General features: G+C 34.3%; 1 protein-coding gene across 2 annotated transcripts in view; it reads left to right on the forward strand.

The window, feature by feature from the left end:
• GALNT7 (polypeptide N-acetylgalactosaminyltransferase 7) overlaps nt 1-23,889 on the forward strand; it is a 194,121-nt gene extending 170,232 nt beyond the window's left edge. For both annotated transcript variants that reach the window (XM_051965899.1, XM_051965898.1), the window contains exons 7-12: nt 464-581; nt 4,733-4,855; nt 6,391-6,609; nt 14,197-14,295; nt 16,896-17,024; nt 21,490-23,889. In XM_051965899.1, coding sequence (XP_051821859.1) covers nt 464-581; nt 4,733-4,855; nt 6,391-6,609; nt 14,197-14,295; nt 16,896-17,024; nt 21,490-21,627 — 826 coding nt within the window. In that variant the 3' untranslated portion in view covers nt 21,628-23,889. The remainder of the gene's footprint in view (nt 1-463; nt 582-4,732; nt 4,856-6,390; nt 6,610-14,196; nt 14,296-16,895; nt 17,025-21,489) is intronic.
• Nucleotides 23,890-24,915: the final 1,026 nt, after the last annotated feature.

Raw genomic sequence — 24,915 nt, forward strand, 5'->3', positions numbered from 1 at the left:
ATGGCAGCTTGCTGCTAGTGGGTAGTGGTTTCCTTCTTCCCAGAATAAGTCATAGGAATCATCGTAATAGCAGTTAGCAGAGCCGACAGCACCACCATCCAGCTGGTTAGGAGAAGAAGCAGTGAATACTTTGTATTCAGCTAAAGCCAAGCTTCATTTTCAGCTTGAAGGATCTCCCTGGATTGGCAACAGAAAGTTTGGGCAGGGATAGAGGCTCCTTCCAGTTATTGAGCCAAGACTGAGTAGTTTGTAAAAGGAAGAAAAAAAATCACTGAAGGGGCAAACTTAAGTAGATTATTTTATGAAGGCTTAATAATTTCTTTTTGTTTGGTCATTAATTTTATTTTCTCCCAATTATTCAATTATTTGATTGTGTGCAAGAGGGGATAGCTTTCTGTTGACTTTTGTTTTGTCTTGCTTTTTTTGTTTGGATTTAAGTTATTTTATTGTCTTGTTTTCTTAGGTCCCCAGCCATGGCTGGTGGATTATTCGCCATTGAACGAGATTTCTTCTTTGAATTGGGTCTCTATGACCCAGGTCTTCAGATCTGGGGTGGTGAAAACTTTGAGATTTCTTATAAGGTAAAACATTTCATTTTAATAGGTGTAGTTTATTGAAGTGGTTCAGACTTGGATAACTTTCAGAAGTCCCTACCCTTAAGGAGGCTTACATTCTACTAAGGGAACACAGCATGTTCCTAGATAAGCATATACAAAATAATACAAAGTAAATTCAAGGAAAGGGCTTTAATAACTGGAGCTCTCTGGTAAAACTTGGAAGCTAGGAATTTCAAGAGTTAGAGGAGAAGAAAGTGAGCATTCCAGACAGGGGAAGCCCCGATGCAAACACGTGAGACATGTTTTTAATTTTTTAATGTATATCTTTAAATCAGATTGTATAACCAAAATGAATATTTATTAGTTTTTTGTGTGTATGAGAAAAGATGATCTGGGTGACAGGACAAGAGCCAAGTATAACTATTAGACAGTCTATATGTTTCCCTTAGTATATCTTCAAAGTGGAAAATGCTCCTGGGTGTACTGGGTTGGTATGGCCAAGGCCAGACAGGACCTGCATTGTTGGAGTGATTATTAACAATAATGAGATCACCAGTTTGTTTGAATATTTGAGAATCAAAAATTCATCAAAGACAGATTTTCAGCTTTAAAATGAAACTTAACTGTTCTTAAATGTCATTTCATGAGGGACTAAGAAATTAAGGGGTTTAATAAATATTGATTGATCCTGACAAGGGAACAATTAAGGATCAAGAATTAATGTGTATCTGTTCTTTTTCTATACTTATTAATAACCATAATAATAGCTAACACTTAGAGATCACTTCAAGGTTTGCAAAGTGCTTTAACAAATACTATCTCATTTGATCATAGTGCCTTTTTGTTCAAGATTATGTTATCTATTTTCTCTGTATGCTATGGAACTGAATGCTTCCAAGTCAACTGCCCCATTAGACTATGAGCTCTATAAGAGCAGTATTGGGGTTTTGCCTTTTTTGGTATTCTTAGAGTTTATCACAATACCAAGCACATAATAGGTTTTAAAATAAATTCTTGTTGACTCACTTCCCACCACTTTAACCATTAGGTTCCAAATTGCTTTTTAAGACTAAAGTTTTTTATTTTTTAATTAATGTTTCAAAGTTTCTATCAGATTTTTGAGAGCCTGGATCCAGATGTTCCTTTAAAAGAGGGGAGTAGCTTAGAGGAAGTTCCCTGGGACATAGTATGCTTTAATCTTGATATGTCTTGTACTTACTGCCCTTCTCCCAGTGAATCAATCAATAATAAGCCTTTGTTGTGTTAGGCCAGGTATTGTGTTAGGCCCTACAGACACAAATACAAAAATGAGGCAGCCCCTTTCCTCAGGGAGCCTGCCTTATGGGCTGTTAGATGAATACAGAATTCATAGATGAAATAAATACAAATGATATACAAAGAGAAATATACAGCAGTCCTAAAGACAACAGAGGGGAAGTCACTGACATTTCTTGGGCAAAGGGATGACAAAATCAGACTTGTGTACTTTAAGGAATATCACTTGAAGAGTGATAAATACAGGTAGACTGATTTGAAGGCTCTCTCAATAGTCCTGGTTCTAAGCAACAAAAGTCTATCTGTTATTAGTGAGAAAGTGAAGGGAAATAAATGATGAGAACATAGAATCAGCAAAACTTGGCATGTGATTGGGAGAGCAGAGCAGAAACAGGGTGAGAATCAAGAGTTTTAGGATGACTCCTAAGTTATAAGCCTATATAAGAAGAAGGATAACATCCTTGACAGATATAGAGGACTTAAAAGGTTTGGGTTTAGTTGGAAAAATGATATCCGTTTTGGACCTGTTGATATACCTATGAGACATCCAAGTTGAACTTTCAAGCAAAAAGCATTGGAGTAATGGTCTGGGATTTAGGAGAGAGATGAGAACTAGATATGTAGATTCACCTAAAGGTGGGGATTGAATAACAATAACAATAATAATGGCATTATTATAATAAAATAGTTTATAATTACATATGTATTATATATATATATAATCTATAATAATAATAATAATAGCACTTTACGGTTTGCAAAGAACTTTATAAATATTTTCTTTAAGCCTCACAACAACCCTGGGAGATAAGTATTATTATCATACCCATTTTATAGATGAGTAAACTGAAACAGGCCAGTAACTTCACCAGGATCACACAGCTAGTGTTTGAAGCTGGATTTGGACTCAGCGCTTCCTGATTCCAGGTCCCCAGCTCTATCTATTGTGCTGTACTATCTTGCTGCTAATGAATCCATAGGAGCTGATAACTATGGTGGAGAAAAGAAGGCAGAACACTTAATTCTTAGCTATACCCACCAACAGGGAGCAGTGCGTGGAAGATAAACCTTCAAAGGAGATTAATCATGTCTGGGCAACAAGCCCAGACAAATTTTAAAAAGAAAAAAGAAAGTCCCTAAGGATATGAGCCCTAACTACACATCAGTTGGGTCCCATAAGCACTAATATGAACCTAGAAACCCAGAGAATGTATAGACTTTCAGCTGGGGAAGGGAGGAAGAAGAGCAGAAATATGCAAGTTAAGCACATTGATGATGGGCCAGGACAGGTTTTTGCCAGCCTAAGAAGGCTGAAATTCTGTGTTTAGTTTTCTTTTTGTGTAGCAGAGAGACATTAATACCTCTATAGTTTTTGTTCTGCTAACTCAAATGAGGTATAACATAGAAAAAAGTGCTTTGCAGAATTTAAAGTGTTATATAAATGTCAGTTATTATTGTGTAATGTAGGAAAACATGTTTTGCAGAATTTAAAGTGTTCTATAAATGTCAGTTATTATTATCTCCAATATTCACTCCTAAGAACTACATTCCTGAAAAGCAGTTTACGGTTGAGTTTTGCATTTGTTATTTTAAATAAATAAAATGTAATATTAAAAATAAAAATGAAAACAAAACAAAACAAAACAAAAACCAAATGAAGGAGATTGAGATGGATCAGTCATACAAATAATAACCACAGGATTAGGAGAGAGCAATATCAAGAAAATGCAGGGATGAGTGAGCATTCCTTAAATCATCTAGAGCTCAGCAGTCAAGAACTGTGAACTCCTTGCAGTGGAAGAGATGACCAAGATCTATTAAAGTACTTCAGGGGGGTTAAATTCCACACCTCCCCTGAATCAATTCCCAAGGGGAAAAGGTGATTGGGAGAGCATATAGAACAACATCACATAAGTGAGACATCCTGTTTGGGTTGGTGCTGACTGGCCATATTTTCAAATTTAGCGGGTCCCTTTGTCTGTGCCCTCCCTAAACATGCTCTCTGCTCTTTGTCATGGATAATTGAGTTTGATAAAAAAAATCTATCAGTTGACACTTGCATCTAATTCCCCTAACCCCTTCCCCCCATGCACATGCAGGTGACAGTTGGAATATGTGTGTGTATAAATATATAATATGTATATATATTTATGTATATGCACACCCATACACATATGCATATACTTATGTACACATATACAAACATGAGCATGTGTGTGCATTGCTTTAAGAATTGCAAAGCATTTTGCAGATACCTGCTTTAATCCCTATGAGGCAGGGAAATTGAAACTTAGATGATCAGTACTTATAAGCAGGATATGAACTCAGATCTTCCTGAATCAGCATCACAACTGCTCTAACCAGCACTACCTGACCAGGGCAGAAGGGCTTTTATGCAGTCAGCTAACACTTCATTTTAGCCCTTCCCAATTCCTTAGCCATATCAAAGAGTCTCTTTGCACCTGCATGGAGCCTTCCCTGCCCCCTCCTTTTCCACCTCTATCTACTGCTCAATTAGGCCAGCTTCCCATTTGTCTTAACCTTCTTTTCTTAGGATTGTTTAGAAAACTGTTTTGAAGAAAGGTTGCTAAGGTTACACAAGTATGTTGAAAGGGTTCTTTTAGTAGCAAACTGATTGCTCTGCTCCCAGAAGCCTTCTCTATTGTATGATCAACATGAGAATAATTTATCGAAAGCTCTTTACAAACCTTCAGTTGCTCTATAAACCTTAGCTTTTATTATTATTTATTACAGGTTGCAGAAATGTCCTAATAGTTAACTGTGTGAATAGTTTACTATGTTTTCAGAGACAGATAATTTAAGATGAGATTTCAGGCGCTTTTTTTACTTCAAAAACACAAATAAATAAAAATCCATTTATGTTTCTCATTCCTTGGTAGATATGGCAGTGTGGTGGCAAACTGTTATTTGTCCCTTGTTCTCGAGTTGGACATATTTATCGTCTTTCAGGTTGGCAAGGAAATCCACCACCAATTTATTTAGGATCTTCTCCAACACTAAAGGTGAGTTTTGTTATTAAAACCATAAAAAGGGGTAAATCTTTTCAGGAGTAATATATTTAAAATTGTAGGAAAGATGATGATAAAACATTCCAGCTTTTCCTGAGGGAGAAGGGACAAAATCAAAGTGCAGATGGACATCTAACCAGTGGGAAAATGTGTTTTTTATATGTTTTTATTTATTTTATGTGTAGTTATTATAAGGAGTTTGTATTATTTTTTTATGGGAGAAAGGCAAGCAGAGGAGGGCTAGGACTAAGATAAGTCAAAAAAAAGAAAGAAAGAAAGAAAGAAAGAAAGAAAGAAAAGAATCATAAAAGCATTTTTTTTTAACGTGTAGGAGAAGGTCCAGAAAAATCACAGACAAGCAAGACAACTCTGAAAGTTATACATACCTATATATCTATATGTAAATTTATACATAAATCCACATAAATTTGTAGATGTATATTTAAATATGTATATTTTAAAAGTAAGATGTACATCATAGATCCACAACTTCTTCTACAATCCTCTTTTTCTGTACAACTATTCATATAGAAATTCTAGTCTAAATTAATGTTTGCTAAGCAGAGAATTTTTTAAAATTAAAAAAAAATAAAATACATCAGTTCGGATAGCATGATAATAGTACCTGTTAAAGCTAGAAAAAATGGTGAAATATGATTAAATTAGAAATGTCCTGTCACTTGAAAAATTAAAACTAGTTAAAGGTATTAGAAAGTCAGAAATATTTTTAACTTTACTTATCACCCTGAATACTAGACTTTTAAATAACAACTAAAAAAGAAATGTATAAAGGTCTTGGAAAATTAATAATAATACATTAATGGGTCAGATTTTTATTTTCAACCTTAGCCCTATGTTTACTCAGAAAATCTGTTTTTCTCCCCCACAGTGGAATCATAGAGTTTTAGAAATCTGAAAGTGGCCTTTTCAGTCATGTTTAGAACCCCATTTTGGGTTTTCTTGGCAAAGATACCAGAGTGATTTGCCATTTTCCTTCTCCAGCTTATTTTACAGAGTGCAGATTTACAGAGTTTTTAAAGCAAATAAGGCTAAGTGACTTGTTCAAAGTCACACAACTAATAAGTGTCTGGATTTGAACTTGGGAAGTTGAGTCTTTCTGACTCCAGATCCAGGGCTCTAAATCACTGTGTTATCTAGCTGCCCCCAAATGACCTTAGAGATCATATAATCAAATACCATCTTACAGATAAGAAAGCAGATGCCCATAGAAGTTAATGACTCTTGCCCTTATTGGGAATTGCCTCCCTTGTCCCTCTTTCAGGGACTCACTTCATTCTGTATTTTCTCTCCAGAGCCTTACACTAACCACTTGCTCTATACATTTTCCTTCTCCACTACTAATCAGAAAAGCCCATGATGCCAGAACAGAGACATGAGGTCAGAGTCCAGAATGATAATAGCAACTTAAAGATGGACTAAAATAATTTTATTTTTCTTTAAGACAGACTTTTATGCTAAGTAAAAATTAACATATGTTGCCTTATAAAATTATTTTTCTTTTTCAACAGAACTACATTAGAGTTGTGGAGGTTTGGTGGGATGGCTACAAAGACTATTTCTATGCCAGTCGCCCTGAATCAAAAGCACTGCCCTATGGGGATATATCTGAACTGAAAAAATTTCGGGAAGATCACAACTGCAAAAGTTTTAAGTGGTTCATGGAAGAAATAGCTTATGATATCACCTCACATTATCCCTTACCGCCTAAGAATATTGAATGGGGAGAGGTATGTATGAGCTTGTACAGAGTAATTTGCGTATTGATAGGCACATGGGCTCGTGTGGATATTAGGGATAAATGGCCAGGGGGAGAGAAAAGAGAGAAAGGAGAAAAAAATTTGATAAACAACTGCCTCCTCTTTTCTGACTAAATTCATTCAATTTGCAATTGATCAGGACATCCTGGGTCTCCCTCTTAGCATTAACTAGAACTGATCTAGAGAAGAGGGGAGAAGAGAAAGAAATGTTATGAATAACATAACAACTATTCATATAGAAATTCTAGTCTAATTTAATGTTTGCTAAGCAGAGAATTTTTAAAAATTTAAAAATAAAATACATCAGTTTGGATAGCATGATAATATTACCTGTTAAAGCTAGAAAAAATGGTGAAATATGATTAAATTAGAAATGTTATGAGTCTTTGGATTTGAACTTGGGAAGTTGAGTCTTTCTGACTCCAGATCCAGGGCTCTAAATCACTATGTTATCTAACTGCCCCCCCAAAATGACCTTAGAGATCATATAATCAAATACCATTTTACAGATAAGAAAACAGATGCTTTCTGTTATGAATAAGTATAAAATATATACATATATTTATATATAATATGTATCCTATTGCATATAACATCATGTATATAATATGAAACAAGTATAAATAATTATAATACTGACCTTTAGGGTCTCTCTTTAAAAAAAAAGTCCAGATGTATTATATGCCCTATATGTATTATATAACCTATTATATTATAATAGGTTATACTCTTTACTTGTCTTGTTTCAGATCTGTTCAGGAACATTTTAGAAGAAACACTGACAGTGTTAAAGTTTGCTAAGCCAGGTGTCCAGAGTGGTGAAAGGATTCAAAAAAATGATCAAAAAATGATAGATTGGTTTATCTTGCAAGATGAGGCCAGTGGGGAAAGTTGAATGTATTTTTAGCTTGGGATATTGACTGCCATAAAAATTTTGTACAAATAGGGCCTTTTCACTTTTCTTTGATCTCTTTTGGAATATAGTCGTGATATTTCTGGGTCAGAGAGTATGCACAGTTTTAGAGCTCTTTGGACAAAGGGAACACACCTTTGCAGTTCCACTATAATTGTTTGTATTTCCTGCACTCTATCATTGCAGATAGAGAAATTTCATGGGTTGCCACAGGCAAAAAAATTCATCACCAAGATACCCATTAGTGTCTACCTTTTCCAAACTTAGCTAAGCCAGTCCTTCAATAAGCAGACTATTTCCAGGACTATATTTAAACCCTTTCCAGATGGGATGAACTAATCAGAGCTTTTACTCCCTTGAGCTTTTGAAAATGGAGGGTTCACTTTCATGCCATGATGAAACATAGAAATAAGATTTTGTGAACTATAGAAAGGAGAATATATATATATACTATAAATTTGTTTACTCAGATAACTATATATGGTATTATGATCCTGCCATTATTGGTGAAGGTTTGGTTATTATTGGTGAATTGTTTGGTTATTATGGATATACACACAAATATGTATATACATCCATGTATGTATATATACATATATATATATGCCTGTGAAAATGCATATATTGTGTATGTAAAGACATACATATTATTCAAAGTATTTTTCTCTTTTGTATGTGTACTAATAGAGAAATTTTAGGAAATCACTCTCTTTGAGAAAGATATCTCCCCCCCCCCCCCTTCCTCTCTTATGTGTAATTATGACTGTGAAAGGAATCAGCTATTGTTTGGTCAATAGTAGAAAGATATATAATATACATATAGATACATATACACATATACATATATGAGTATGTATACACACATATTGAAAGAATTTTAGCTTTTGGATGTATAGAGACAAGGAAATTTTAAAAAAATCACTGTCTTTGAGAAAATATACATCTGTCTCTCTCAAAGGACTATTAGAGTATGGAATATTATATGTACTATCAGACATGCTTTTTTTTTTCCTCATCGTTTTTTAATCTTTGTTACAAGGGATGGCTTTTGATTGGGAAGGGGAGAAGAGGGATATATACTTGGAAATGGAGGTAATGTGAAAACAAAAACCCAAAATAAACATTAGATTGAAAAGAAAAGTGGGAAGAAACAGTGACCCCAAAATGGAGGGGTGAATGAATTTAATCATCTCACATTCAGGAAAATGTATCAGTTTTTCCCTGGTTGAGGAAAGGACTTCAGTGGGTACAGGACAGGAAGGAAGCTGAGACTAGATGAGTGACCACAGCAGGTGGGAGGGATTTCTTTGCCTTCCCTGAAGATCCCAGACTTAGAACTAAGTTAGGAAACAGATATCAGCTGGTGCATAGGATTATAAATGTGAAATAAGTACCTGGGGTCACACAAGTACCAAGTAACAGAACCAGGACCCAAAATCTGGTTCATGACACCAGAGCTAGCATTTATTCCCACTGCTTGAAGACTAAGCCACTTAGAAGCCCTGGCAAACTCAAAAATGCCTTAATTACCAAGTGCATGCATCAGTCTCTAGTATCCAGCACTTTATGGATTTGTTTGCAGGAAATGGAAAATCAGTTGATTTTCAATGAGGCAAGAAAGAAGGATTTAAGAAAGATTAAACCCTCATTTCCCACAGATTTGATTCAAGCCCAAAATAGTATTTTTCTTATTATTCTAATTTTTGTTAACATCTTCTATTTTTACCTCACCTTCATTTTCTGAATATCTGCCCTCTTTGGCCCATGTCTCCAGTAAGCTCTCAATCATAATAAAAGATTTTCAGTATAAAATCTCAAAGATTTCATAATTTAAAAAAAAAGCAGTTTGGCCACATCACCCAAATAGTTGTGCCTAAGAGTATGTGTAGTATTGTACAGATTTCGACTAAGGTAAACTGAATTATTTTATGTTTAGTTTTGTTCATTCCCTTTTGTTTCTCTGGTACATCCAAAAAGCCTGAAATAAGGATTATACACCATTTTCCTACAGGTGGTAGAAAAGAAATACCTCCGGTCATCTCCCTTGAGAACCACCAAATCAAGGGAAAGTGATGGTAACAAGAAATCAAGAGGGGTTGAGAATGTTCAAACTTGGGACTTTATGGGTATCAACATCACCCCTCTAGAGCCTGGTTAGAAGCAGATTTTCTTGGAGTGTTAGGTGAATAGGAAGAAATCTAATTATCTTTGTTTCATCTTTTTATTTTGAGTTGAAAAATGGGAAATTACAGTTAAAAGTCACACTTCTCTAAGCGGGAAAGGGCCAGAGTCCACCAGTAGCCAGACTCTTCTTACATTTCAACTTGCAAGGTTGTAAAGCAGATTCAGGTGAATCTGTTGAAAAGTTCATGTCAACGTAGAAAAATTTACTTTCTCCTTAGTTCAGTCAAGACAGGTTTGGAGATTCTATAAGAAGCTCTTATTTGGAGACCATGATGGTAGCTGGAGTAAGCTAGAATGCTGAAATCCTGCCTCAGACACTTTGGCTAGTTATGTAACATTGGACATGAAATCTCTGGTCAGCCTCAGGTTCCTCATCTAAAATGAGGAAAGCAGCTTCTACCTCATTGTGAAGATTAAGTGAGACAAGACAGAGTATCCCAAAAGTCTTAGTTTGAAACTATACTAAGACTTTTGGGACACTATATAACAGAAAGCTTTTTATAAGCCTGAGAGCCACTCTATATAAATTTTATATATTTTTAAAATTAATATTACTTAGAAGCTAAGGGGAAAGGAGAGGAAGGGAAATAAAGAACTGTCATAGAAAACCATAGAAAAAGCTGAATTCACAAAGTTTTATGGTTCTAATTTAAGTCAAGTCTAGCCAAACCATGAGAGTGACCGATATTCACTTGTGGGGACCCCACGCCGAGTCCTTTATATTTTCTTAAACTCTGTTATCTGGGATGAATGTTTAACAAATAAAGTCTAAATTTGCAGTTTGAGGAAGATTGAGGTTGGGCCTGATTCCAAGGTTGGCAAGTGAATTATTCTGTTTCTCAGTCACTTCCTGTTCTGCATATATCTCCCCAAATTATTCCCTCTAGCTCCAAACCCATACCACTAGATCTTATTCTCCTTGAGTTTTGTCCTCTCCCCCCACCCCAGCCCCTCAAGTTCTCCAGGAAGAGAAAGGAAACGGCTTCAAAGACCATATGCTAGGATTCAAGTCTTCCTCTATTATTTTTGCTAATAACTGTCCACCTAAAGAGCCCTCAGTTTCTGGACCCAGACTATTTAATCCCTACATGAAATCGCTTGCCCATTCGGTATTAACTCTATCAAGCTCTATCCTAACTTGTTTTTCTCTTGATTATTTTGAGTCACTTTCACAGTTGTCTAAGTCTGGACTTTCTAGTAAATCTAGACTTTTTCTCCTTTGGTTCAAAGCTAATGACCACATGGTTTAAATGGGAGGTGCCATCTTACCATTACTCATAGTCCTGCAGCAGCAAGTCATCCTATCTATTGACTGACATGAAGCAGATTCTTGATGTTTCCTTATTGTAAAGTCTCCATTTCCTTCTGGAACTGCCAGGCAAGCTCCTTCCTATATAAGGAATGCTTTTCTTCCTCTCAGCTCATTTTCTGGCTCAGATGAGGATAACCTTGAATTTCTGACTTCTCTGAGGTTCTCTCTGATGAGTTAGGAATCTTTCAAGTAAAAATCCTTTCCTAAATTTCCTTAATTACATACATGGTATGCTGAATGTTCAATAATAGTATGTAAACATAATTCACAACTTGAAGCAAGAAGCATAATGAATAGAGAGCTAGACCAGAAGGTAGGAACACCTGGGTTTAAGTCTCACTTTGGGCAAACTATTTCGGTGTGACCCCAGGTATGTTAATTAACCAGGCAAGCACTTTAAGACTTATTTTCAGAACATGTTGTAGCCTGCATTGTTTTAGGAAGTTTCTCCACCCAGGAGTTCTCTATAATAATGAAATTATAGGTTCAGTCTCTATCCCTAATTCCCCACCTAGAAAAAAGTCCAATTGCCTGGCCTATGTACACCATAATCAAATGCACCACCTGATAGCAGCTATATAAATCAAAGACATATTAATCAATCTTTGGGGAGCCTTCCTTGCAAACTCTTCAATACTGCCTAAATTAATTTCTATTTCGTGTTAGGTTAATCAAGCTACCAAGGAACAATTTTATATGAAAATATATAAAAAATTATGTATTCTGTTATACACAAATATATTTTATGTGAAATAATATAATATTATAAAATAATAATTGATTTTGCAGAACAAAAGGTTTTAAATCTAAAGGGAAACAATGAAAAAAATAAAATGAAGAGGCATATATTATTACTCAATCTCAAGTAATATGATAAAGCAGTAATCAGTAAGACTTATAAATACTGGGGGGTTTTCTTTCCTTTTTTTGTTTTGTAAAAAGGGGAAAACTAATTAGATAAGTTATGAACTAGAAATATCAAAAACAGTAGCTCACTGTTTCACAAATCCAAGAACTTACTTAAGGACTCCATATTTGACAAGAATCCTTAAAAATTAGAAAGCAGAAATTAGACCTGCATCTTATGTTATATATTGAATAATCACGGATTATAACCTGATAATGATATTGAGTAATCACAGATAATAATATAAATATGACACACACACACACACATAAACACACGATTCAAAAAAAATAGGAGTTACCTTTCACAACTACAAATAGTGGAAGAAGTCTTAATCAAACACAGAGAAGATCATGAAAGACAAAACAGGTAATTTCTATAACATAAAATGTAAAAGCTTTTATACAAACAAAATCAATACAGATAAAATATGAATAAAAATTATCTAGTGGAGAAAAAGTCTTGTATCAAATATCATTGATAAAAGCATAGTGATACCCGCTTGTAATCCATACTACTAAAGAGGCTAAATTCTTGAGCTCAGTAGCTCTACTGAGTAGTTCTGAGCTTCAGTAGGCTATGTGTCTGTACAAGCACCAATATGATGAGCTGGGGGGGGGGGGGGCAAGAAAAGGTTAGGGTAACATAATGGACTGTTATTATGGTATAAATAATTAATTAGAGGAATTCATAGAAATATGGGAAGATTTATACGAACCAATGCAGAGCAAAATATGTAAAATGTAACTATAGAAATGCAAACAAAAAGATCCCTAAAATGCCTAATTTTTGATAACTGAAAAACCATGAATGGTCTTTAAAAACAGATAATAAAAAACATAATTCCCTGTTCTTGACAGAGAAGTGGGAGGATTTCCAGGGTTTCATCATTATATGAAATTGTTTTTGTTATTTTTTTCTCACCTGTTTTTAAGGGAGGGTCTGTTTCTGACAGAAAGATATAAAGAAATGGTTATGATAAAAAGCAAAAGGACTTAATAAAAATACTTCTTTTAGTTTTCAGTTATAAGACAGCTGGGTGGTTCATTAGATAGAGCTCTGGGCCTGGGATCTGCAAGACTAATTTTCCTGAGTTCACATCTGGCCTCAGACATTTACTAGTTGTATGACCCCCTTAAAAATCCTATTTGCCTCAATTTTCTCAATTTTCTCACCTATAAAGTAAACTGGAGAAAAAAATGGCAACTTTTCCAGAATCCAGTGTCTTTGCCAAAAAAAACAAACAAAAAAAAACCCTAAATGGTGTCACAGTTGGACATGATTAAAACAACAGTACAACAATTTAAGTTATAGCAAATTCACAAGATTTAATAGTTACTGTATGGTTTAATATAGCTGATGTTCTAATGGTTCTAAAACTTTCCATAATATATGCTTTTAGAAGCAACTAGAGGTCATGTACTGGATAGAACTCTGGACTTAAGCACTTTATGAACTATGTGACTTGTTTGTGACCAAGTTACTTAAGCCCTATCTTCCTCAGTCAATCAATAAGCATTTATTAAGTGCTTACTATGTGACAGGTACTTCACTGAGTGCTGAGAGATACAAAAAGATGCAAAAGATAAACCTTTTCTTCAAGGAGATTACAATCTAAGCAGACAACATACAAAGAAGAATTTCCTCTTGCGGAAAATAGGGATAATAATAGCACCCACCGCTCCAGGGTTGTTGTCAGAATTAAATAAGATATTTGTTAAGTGTCTATCACAGTGCTTGGCATATAGAAGGCACTTAATAGATGCTGATCCCTTTCCTTTCTTTTTGTGAACCAGTACATGTGGCACTTACACAGGGCTGAATTTAGAATCAAAAGACCTGAGTTTAAGTCTTGGCTCTTCATCGATTACTAAATGAGAACTTGGACAAGTAGAAAAGTCTTTTGTCAATAAAATAAGAGAGATTAGCCTCTAAAATTCTGTCCAGCCCTAAATCTATGATCCTATCTATCTATCTATGTCCTAGCCTATATATGTTCTAGCCTTAAACTTAGCAGACTATAGACCCTTTGAAAACTTGATATTAAAGCCACAATCCCAAGTTTTGAGAGAGCTGCCTTTTTGTTTCCCTAGGATTTGCTTTCTTGGAGTATGCTTCATCAAGCCTCTATACATAAAAATTCAATTTACAACAGTACCTTTTAAACATAAAAGCTTTGAACTCATGGTACAAAAGTAAAGAAAGCCAAATATTAATATAGCATGTTTTTTCCCCCTCCAGATCAGAGGTACTGAAACTGCACATTGCATTGATAGCATGGGGCATGCAAATGGTGGTTTTGTAGAACTGGGACCTTGTCATCGGATGGGAGGAAATCAGGTAACTCATCACTTTTTGGTTCTAGTCTGAATTGAGAAAGACTCATAGAATTCTTCTTTGGCAACTAAAAAGTTATTTATGAAAATGTGTTGACCCAACATTGTTAAAGGTGCTAATCGTATCAGATATCAGAAACTAAAGTTTAACATTTATTACTTTTGTGCTCTTCTATAACTATAGATTTCCACTACTAAGATGGTATAGAATCTTGTCACCCTAGCAAGTCATTCCTTTTTATTATATTTTTATTTGACATTTATTACAATGTGCTATTCTATAACTATAGATTTCCACTACTAAGGTAGTATAGAACCTTGTCACCCTAACAAGTCATTCCTTTTTATTATATTTTTATTTGACATTTATTACAATGTGGTATTCTATAACTATAGATTTCCACTACTAAGGTAGTATAGAACCATGTCACCCTAACAAGTCGTTCCTTTTTATTATAACTTTATTCATTTCACTAAATATTTTCCAATTATCTTTTTAAAAAAATTTAAAATGTTGATTTACAAATGCACTCCTTTCCTACTTCCCCTATCCATTGAGAAGATAAGCAATATGATTTCAGTTATACAGGTGAAGAAATGCAAAACACATTTCCATAGGAGTCATCCAATAACTCTTCAAAATATTCTTATTTTGCTATATAAGCTCATCCCTAATTTTAATTTACTCTTATATATACATACCAAAAAAAAAAAACAACTTTTTTTCTAATTTTCAAAGACTCAAGAATGTGATCCTTTAAATGCTAATGAAGGACAGACTAAACCTGTGATTTTGCTGATATTAGAAATTTCTGCAATTTATATGTATAATCTTAGAGGGTTGCCTAAAGAACTAAAAGGTTTCAAAGCCAGTATGTGGTAGAAGCAGGATTGAACTCTTCCTGGTTTCTTAGCTAGCACTCTATGCACTAAAGACTCTCCAATATAAAATATTTCCCTTAAAAGTAACATCTATGGGGCAGCTAGACAGCACAGCCACTTGGAGTCAAAAGGACCTGAGTTTTAAAATGGCACCAACTAATTAATTAATTTTATTATTTATTTTTTATTATTTAATTTATTTTGGACTAGGTAAAAGAGGAGATTCTTTGCCTTGAGCTATCTAGCCTTATTCACTAAATGGGTGAAGCCTCAGTCAAACCCAGACTGTTGAACACCTTAGTTTAAAAAAGGCCGAGGTATCTCCCACTGCATCCAGGACCATCTCCAGTCCTCCTGATCTCTTTCTGTCCATGGATCCAGAGTGTCTTATAGGGGAAAGTGAGTCAAGTGACCTTACACAACCTTCCCTCCCTCATTTAAATTCAGTTCACTTGCATGTCATGGTGTCACCTCCCTGATGCCATGGGCCTCTCTTCCAGAATGAGGGACATACAACAACAACAATGGTCTCATAACATTTAACACTTCCTAGCTGTGTGATCCTGGGCAAGTCATTTAACCCAATTGCTTCCAAAACAAACAAAAAAGTAACATTTCTGACTGATGACTGTACCTTGTTCCTTGGACATGCACAGAAGTCAAAGTGATTTTTTTTCTGAAAAACTTAATTCCCTTATTAAATTTTTTTTTTATGTCTCATAGCATGGCACAACAGACAATATAATGAGAATAAAATGAGATAAGATACATTAAGTACTCTGCAAACTTTAAAGCACTATATAAATACTAGTTGTCAGTTGTCATTATTGTTATTATTACTACTATTAAGAATATATAGCATGAAAAGAGGAAAGCTTCTAAACTGTGGATTGTGACCCCATATGGGATTACATAACAGAATGTAGAGGTTATGAAGATTCACTTCATTGGCAGTGTATGTTTGAGGTGTATTTTATATACCTACATACCCAGGGGCAAGTAAAAATTTGTTGGGCAAAAAAAGATCACTAGTAGGAAAAGTTTAAGAAGCCTTGCCTTAAAAGTCAGATATAGTGTGATTTCTAACACTCATTCAAAGTCCCACATTAAGTTTCACAGGTAGAATTTAAACATCAGGTCTTATTTTTCCAAATCCTGCACAGGAAGACCTGAATTCAGATCCTACGCCTTAACTCTTTAGTTATCTAAGTGCCTGAAGGCAAATCACTTAAATTCTATGAGCCTCAGGAGTTATAGATAGCTTCTGAAGTGCTTTCATAAATTCCTGAATGTAGGAGGATTGTAGACTATTGACTTTAAGAATCACCAGGAAATAACACTAGCTCTGGAGTCAGGAGGATCTAAGGTTAAATTTAGCTTCAAATACTTAACACCTCCTACCTGTGTGATCCTGGCAAGTCATGTAATCCCAATTGCTTTGCAAAAGAAAAAAAATTGATGGATAAAGAATCACTGGGATGTATGCATAGGTTGGATTTAACATATATTTCTACCATGTTTAACATATATTAGAGAGGAAATTGGAGCACAAGGTTTTTGCAAGGGTTAATGTTAAAAATGTATCCATGCATATGTTTTGAAAATAAAAAGCTTTAATTAAAAAAAAAAAAAGGAAAAAAAATTATATAGCTTTAAAGTATTGCTAAACATTAAAAAAAATCACTGGGGAAGGTTTCATTTTCTTTTCTTGTTTGCTATTAGCTTTTCAGAATCAATGAAGCGAATCAACTCATGCAATATGATCAGTGTTTGACAAAGGAACCCGATGGAACAAAAATCATGATTACACATTGTAGTCTAAATGAATTCAATGAATGGCAATATTTCAAGGTATTTCACATTTCATCTTTTGAAAGCAAACATAACTTTTTCTTATTTCATTCCTTTAAATATTTAATTTGCTAATATCACTGTTTTTCAGAATTTGTTTTTAAATCTTGTTTCATTTAGTTAATCTAAGTCCCTAAACTGCATTCCCAGATCTATGAGTTAAAAACATGCTACCATTTTCCTTTAATTAGCCATTTACTGCCTGATACAATTCTGTCTCATTTATTGGGAACATCATTCGATTAGAATTCCAGTGTCACTTTTCATGTAACTAGAATCCCAGCATTCTTTTTAAAATTCATTCTGGTCATCCAGATAAATAAATTTGGTTTTAGCAATCAGAATGAGGTACCAATAATCAGAAAATGTTCTTTTTTCTGTGCCATGGTGCACACACACGTACACACAAATACTCACTCTCAGCTTATACTTCCATCTTCCAGCAGGTGGAGATAGAAGTTAGGAATTTGGTACTGTGAGCTTGGCCTGTTTTACCTTTTGCTTCCTAGTTATCTTCCTATTCCAAAAGATAAAAAGCATTTTGTTAGTTTCCTTCCTATGATAAGGTTGGGAATCCCATTCTTTGTTGGGCATTTTTTTCCATTATAAGTGATGCTATTAGTTCTTTAGATTTTGAATATTGATAGTCTTTTGCCCAATACAGTAGAATATTTGTGTATAATTATTAAAGTCTAGACATAACTAATATAAAGCAGTTTGCATAGAACAACTAAATGGGAAAGCTTCCAAGTAACTAGAAGCATTAAGGCAACATTTATTCATCTGGTATGTACTGCATGTTTCAGTGCCAGATCTGCTATATAAACATCTGTTTGCCTTTAAAGCCCCACTAATGCGACCTAAACTTGGAAGTTTGAGTTTCACGTTTTTTTCATCTTTCACAATTTGAGTTTCATCTTTCACAAAAGACCATTATCATGGTAATGACTACATACATTTTCTCAATTTTGTGACAATGTGCGTTATTTTTGACAAAATGTGAAAATAGTAGAAGACAAACATGGAAAAAAGGAAGCATTTTGTTTCAGAGAAAAGTGTGGGATAATAGCAAAAAAAAAAAAAAAATAGTCAAATAAGACAATTAATGGCAGTAAATCAGTAAGAAACAAAGCCCATAAAACCTACATAGGTATGTAAATCTGATTGTTTACCAACTACTAAATGGGTAAAGTCCATTCATCACATTAGACAGAAGTGAAATGGAAACTGTACAAGCAAAGCAATCAGAGATGGACAAAAGGTAATTGTTTAAGTGTTTGTTTAAATACCCCTTTTAATATCTAGGTGAACATTTAACAAAAAAGAATAGGAAGAATTAAAGTTAATGTTACCATTTGTTGTTCATGTAGTTGTGTCTTGCTCTTCATGACCGCTGGGCTAAAGCACACCGGACTTTTCCATCTGCCAGTATCTCTCAAAGTCTATCCACCTGCGCATGTTCATTGTTTCTATGACATCTGTCCATCTTATCCTTTGCAGTCCCCTTTTCCTTTTTTGCTTTTAATCTTTCCCAACATCAGGATCCTTTCCAAAGAAACTGGTCTTCTTCTTATGTGGCCAAAATACTTAAGCTTTAGTATTTGACCTTTCAATGAATAGCCTGAATTAATTTAAATATCAACTGATTTGGTCTCCATGCTGCCACGGAACTCTTAAAGGTCTTCCTTCTCTAGCACCACAATTCAAAAGCATCAGTTCTGCAGCATCCAGCTCTTCTTTACAGCTATACATTGCTACTGGAAAACCATACCTTTGATTATATAGTACTTTGTCAACAAGATGACATCTCTGCTTTTTAGTATGCTATCTGGATTTGCCATAGTTTTCCTTCCACAGAGCAGCATCTTTTAATTTCATTAACTATAGTCGCCATCTGGAGTGATCTTGCCAAATGCTTTTTCTGCATCTATTGAGATAATCATATGATTTTTGTTAGTTTGGTTATTGATACAATCAATTATGCTAATAGTTTTCCTAATATTTACCAGCCCTGCATTCCTGGTATAAATCCTACTTGGTCATAGTTTTTTATCCTGGGGATGACTTGCTGTAATCTCTTTGCTAATATTTTATTTAAGATTTTTGCATCAATATTCGTTAGGGAAATTGGTTTATAATTTTTCTCTGGTTTATGACCATATCTGTGTCATAAAAGGAATTTGGTAGAATTCCTTTTTTCCTTGTTTTTTCAAATAGTTTGCATAGTATTGGAATTAATCATTCTTTAAATGTTTGGTAAAATTTACATGTAAATCCATCTGGTCCTGGAGCTTTTTAATTAGGGAGTTGCTTAATAGTTTGTTCTAATTTTTTAAAATGGGACTATTTAAGTAATTTATTTTTAATTCTTCTGTTAATCTGGGAAATCTATATTTTTCTAAGTATTCATCCATTTCACTTAGATTATCAGACTTATTGGCATATAGTTGGGCAAAATAACTCCTAATTATTGCTCTAATTTCCTTTTCATTGGTGGAAATTATCCCTTTTCAATCTGGAGTTATCTTTTATAAAATCTGATAGTCCTTCCATTTCTTCTCCCTCTATTTGCCAGGAAGTGATTGGATCAGTTGATTTTAGTTTTTTGTTGTGATTTGGTTTTTTGCTTTGTTTTGTTTTGTTTTTTAATGTTAGGCTTCAAACCAGCTTTTACATTCTTCTCTTTCATCATCAAAAGGGTTCTTGATTCTTCTTTTACTTTCTACCATTAAAGTGCTATCATTTGCACATATGAGATTGTTGATATTTCTCCCCCTACTCTTAATGCTGGTTCTGGATTCATCCAACATGGAATTTCACATGATATACTTTGCATATAAGTAAATAAAGTGACAATATTCAGCCACATTGTATTTCTTTCCCAATATTAAACCAATCAGTTGTTCCATGTCTGGTTTTAACCATAACTTCTTGGCCCAAACAATTTCTTCAGAAGACAACTAAGATGATTTGATATTCCCATCTCTTTGAGAACTTGCCACAATTTGTTGTGCTCCACCAGAGTCAAAGACTTTAGAATAATCAGTGAAGGAGAAACAAGAATTTTTTGGTTCATTTTTTCCCCCTGGAATTCCTTTGTTTTTCTTCATAGTCCACCAGATGTTGATTATATGATCTCTAGTTCCTCTGCTTCTTTGAACAACCATAATTGGGTAATTTTTGGTTTATATATTCCTGAACCTTAGCTTCATAAGGCCCTTTTGGTTTCATTCTCCAGGATGTTTGGCTCTAGATCAGCAACCGTACCATCTTGGGTTATTGGTGATAAGATTTTTCTTGCATAGTTGTATATATTCTTGCAATCTCTTCATCTTTTCTGCTTCTGTGAAGTCTCTGTTACTTTTTGTCTTTTGCATAAATTCCCTTGATATCTCTAATGTTCTTGAAGAAATCTCCAGTCTTTCCCATTCTGTTAACTTTTTTTTTCCTATTTCTTTGCATTGTTCAGTTAAGAAAATATTCTAATTTCTCTGTAATTCTTCATTCATTCGTGTATCTTTTCCTTTCTCCTTTCCCTCTCACTTTCTTTCCTCAGCTACTTGTAAAGCCTTATCAGCCATTTTACTTCCCTGATCATCTTTTTTTTGCAATGATTTTTGTTACTGCCTCCTGGTACAATATTACAAACTTCCATATCTACCAGACCCCCGATTCCTTAAATCTTTTTATCACCTACACACATACACACACATATATGCACACACAACACATTCACAAGTTTTCCAGTTATATCTTTTTATTTCTAGCAACTGTTGAGGTTGGCCAGGATCCCATAACCAGGAAATCAAAACAACGTCTCAGTAGTTGCTAGAAATAGGTTATAAATGACAAACTCGTGTTTTTTTTCCCTGAAACTGTCTACTTTAGCCTATTACACAAAGCTATATTAATACCTTGTCTTTTTTTTGGAACTTTTAATGCTAATGTTATCTTATTGAACCCAAGCTTGCAGAATCTTAAGCATAAACTTGTAAAATGGGCATAACTATTCAACAATTTGAACATTACTTCTTTAGGATTGAGATCTCTTAGCTTTTCTGGAGACCGTCAGGATTCAGTTCAAATCTCACATTCTACCATTCTTTCCCAATGCCCTCAGCTACTAATGTTTGCTTTTTGAGATTACCCTTCTCCATTCTGTGTATATAATTCATGTTTGCATATACATTATACACTTCATGTATGCATGTATATAAATGTGCACATTTATATGTACACGTATATGCATATGTATTGTCATGTAAAGGGAAGATAATCTTAATCAGCAAAGCACTAGTAGCTGGGGCGAACTAGAAAAGATCTAGAATCTAGAGAGAGAGATGTATACATACACACACACCGGGTTTTCAAGACTGCCAGCACAGTACCTGACCATTAAAAAGTGTTTGTTGACTCACTAAAAAAATCTACATGTAAATTTACTTATTGTTTCTTTTCCCCCTAGAATCTACACAGATTTACCCACATTACTTCAGGAAAATGCTTAGATCGCTCTCCAGTTCTACATCAAGTGTTCCTCTCTGAGTGTGACTCCAATAAATCCACACAAAAATGGGAAATGAACAACATCCTTAACGTTTAGACAGAACAAAACAAACTAAAAACCTACCTACTGACACATTAATTTGTACAGGACTGAAAATAGCCTGAAACCTGCTGCAGCTCCTCACTTTGTACAGCTCCAAACCTGGAACCTCCTGATGTTTGAAGGACATAGATGAACTGTGATAGTATGATAAGCATTATCATCTGCAGTTACTGTTTACAAAACTGCTTTTACCTTAAAACTTTGTAGATGTTTACATCTTTTGTGTTTGTTTGTTTTAAGATGATGTTGGTAATTTGTACACCTCTCAACTCTGCTGAATGGGAACAGAGTTGGAGGCATTGTTTGTTACCTTCTTTGGGATTACACTCAGGGGTCTGAAGGCAGTTTTTTGTTGTTGTTTTTAAACACACACTTGAAAAAGGGTTGGAGTAACCAAACTTTAATATATCACTTGGTGATTATCAACCTGTTGTATCTTTATTTAATTTTACATCTTTTTCAAGCACTGCCACAGGTTATTAGCCAGGGTGGCCTTCCTCCACAATCATGCTGCTTTTTTGAAAGGTGAATTTCAACACATTTAGTGCCTCTTTCATTTCTCAGTATATTTTTCAAGAGCATCTGAGGAAATTTATAGTATGGTTATGTTGGAATTGTCAACTATTTAATGATAACTCTTCCCACCCAGAAACTTATGTGCTACCATTTGCAACCAACTTTTTGAATGTTATATAGCATATGTTAATGAAAGGCACAGACCACCCCAAGAGTACTTTGTGGTGTGTCAAGATTTTGTGGCATTAAATCTCTTATCTGCTGCCATTGTTAGAATCTGTGTGTCACAACCAAGCCCTAAAATACAAAAAAAAAAGAAAAAAAAAAGGCTATTGAATGGAAAATATCTCTTGAATGACATTTGGGGTTTGGTATGCCTGGAGCTTCAGGTATGTTTTTAAAAACTATACATTTCTCAGATTTGAATTTTTTTAAAAAAAGATGGAAATTAAATTCTTTAAAAACTCCTTCAAAATTATAGCTAGAAATTTCCAAGTACTTATTAGGTGGTCAAGCCTTATATAATTGCTATATTTCACAAACTAAAAGTTATCCAACTTATGAAGCCAACAATGATCGCTTTTATTTTCATCTTTTTTCTAGAGGAAATTCACTTGAATAAACTGAACTTTCCTTTAATGTAAAGAAATGTTCAAGATTGATAATCTTTAAAAATATCAGCCATTTTAAACAAATTCAGCAAACATTCTACTATACTTGGGCATTAGGTTTCTTTTATTAGTATTTTTTCAAATCCTAAACTTCTTTAGGCTCATTATCTTTGTTAATTTTTTTCCCATAACAATAAAAGGTACTTTTATTTTAGATGTTTTTGTTCCTTCCTTCCTTCCTCCCTTCCCCTCACCCCCTAATACTGAGAGGACCTGATACTAAAATTGGTCTGGTTTTTTCTAAAAACTCCCATCTCCAAAAGGACAAATAAGATTCATAGTGAAAAGCAAACTGGAACTTCACTCTGAGCATGCTAATACTTAGTGAAAGGGCTTTAGAATCCACTCTGACAAAAGGAAACAATCTTCAGAGCTTTAAGAACATTATTAAGAACAATGATTTTTACGATTAGCTAATTTTGAGATTGCACCTAATTGACTAATGTTAAACATCCCAACAGCATACTTATTTATAAATCCGTACTCTGTCACTGTATTTTGCTACTGATTGGGGATCTTAACTATCATTCCCTTGTAAGGGTGTTTTTAAAATTCTCAACTCAATGTAAGGGAAACTTGCTGGGATATACTAAGGAATGTGGGTACTTTCATTGCTTGTTATATGAAAAAACGATTCCATTTTCCATGTTAAGTAGATTATAATCGTGCTAACTATGCATAGGCATAAGAAAGGTGGCACAGACTGCGCAAGTGTATTCTAAATGGGTATTTTGTTCAGTTCATTAAAAGCTGGACACTGTGAATATGATTCTGTATCCTGCGACTGCAAACTTTACAAAACAAAACCACCAGAAACTGTTGCAGTAATAACTTTTCTACTTTAGGCTGCTTTGAAAATAATTCCCATACCCTTGCTTTGTAATGTCACTATGCATTTCTACACATTTTATAAATTTGATTTATGCAGATTTTGATACACTGTATGTTTCTGTAGAAATTGTATAAATATTCAAAAGTTTTATTAGGGGTAAATTTGGGAAACTTATGTACATCTTAATTCTGGGTTGCTTGTTTTTTAGGTGAGAAAAATAAAAATATTGTATTTTAATTTGTGATATTTTAAGTCCTAATTTTTCTGAATATAAAAACCTTTTTTCAATGTGGAAATATTAGATTTTGCCATATAGAATATAATCAGGACAGATATTTCCTCTTAGGAAATTTTGTTTCCTAAATTTGGACATAATTTTGTTTCAGACAATGGTGTAAATACTACATTTGAGTTGGAAAGTTCACAATGCTGTTCTGTAGTTTGGAGTTATTTAATTGAAGAAATTATCCATACTGGTGAAATTTAAGATTTTTGGACATAGAAAATCACTGGCCTGGAAGGGACTTTGAGTTTGCCTCTCTAGTTCAACATAAGAACACAAAGGACTACTGAGGGAAAAAAATTTCCAGCGGTTGGTTTTTCCCTTTGGTAGCTTATTTTAGTGTTGATCACACTGACAAGCCAGAAACTGAAGACTTTATGAAGATTATAAAGAAATCAGAAGAATTTAGTAATCAAATTAAACATTAAGTATGTACTGTTTTAAGTGCTGGGAAAACAAAGACAAAAACAGTCCCTCCATCTCCCCAATACCCCCAAGGTGCTCACAATCTAATGAGGAAGACAATATACAAACAACCATGTACAAAACAAGATGGATGCAGGATAAATTAGATCACAAAAAATATAGAAGCAAAGGAATAACGATGACTAGTGAGACTAGTGAGCTGACTAGAAAGGTAGAAAGGGGCCAGGTTATCGATGATTTTGAAAGTCAGACAGGTTACCTAATATTTAATAAAAGAGAATTAGAGATTTGAGAGAGGTCAGGAAAAAACTAAAGGCTGGATAAAAGATCTGAAAATCTACATAGAAATGGCAATTGAATCCATCAGAGCTAATGAGATGACCTAACAAAATAACAAAGAGGGCCTCAAAAAGAGCCTTAAGTAATATCTATGATTAACAGACTCGACTTGAAAGGACCCAACAAAAGGAGATGGGGGAAGGAGCAATTCCATAGGAAATAACACTCACAAAATCCTTGAGGGGAGAGTATTGAGGGCCGAGAGGGAGAGCACT

The sequence above is a fragment of the Antechinus flavipes genome, chromosome 6, assembly GCF_016432865.1.
Source record: "Antechinus flavipes isolate AdamAnt ecotype Samford, QLD, Australia chromosome 6, AdamAnt_v2, whole genome shotgun sequence".
In the NCBI taxonomy this organism is placed as follows: Eukaryota; Metazoa; Chordata; class Mammalia; order Dasyuromorphia; family Dasyuridae; genus Antechinus; species Antechinus flavipes.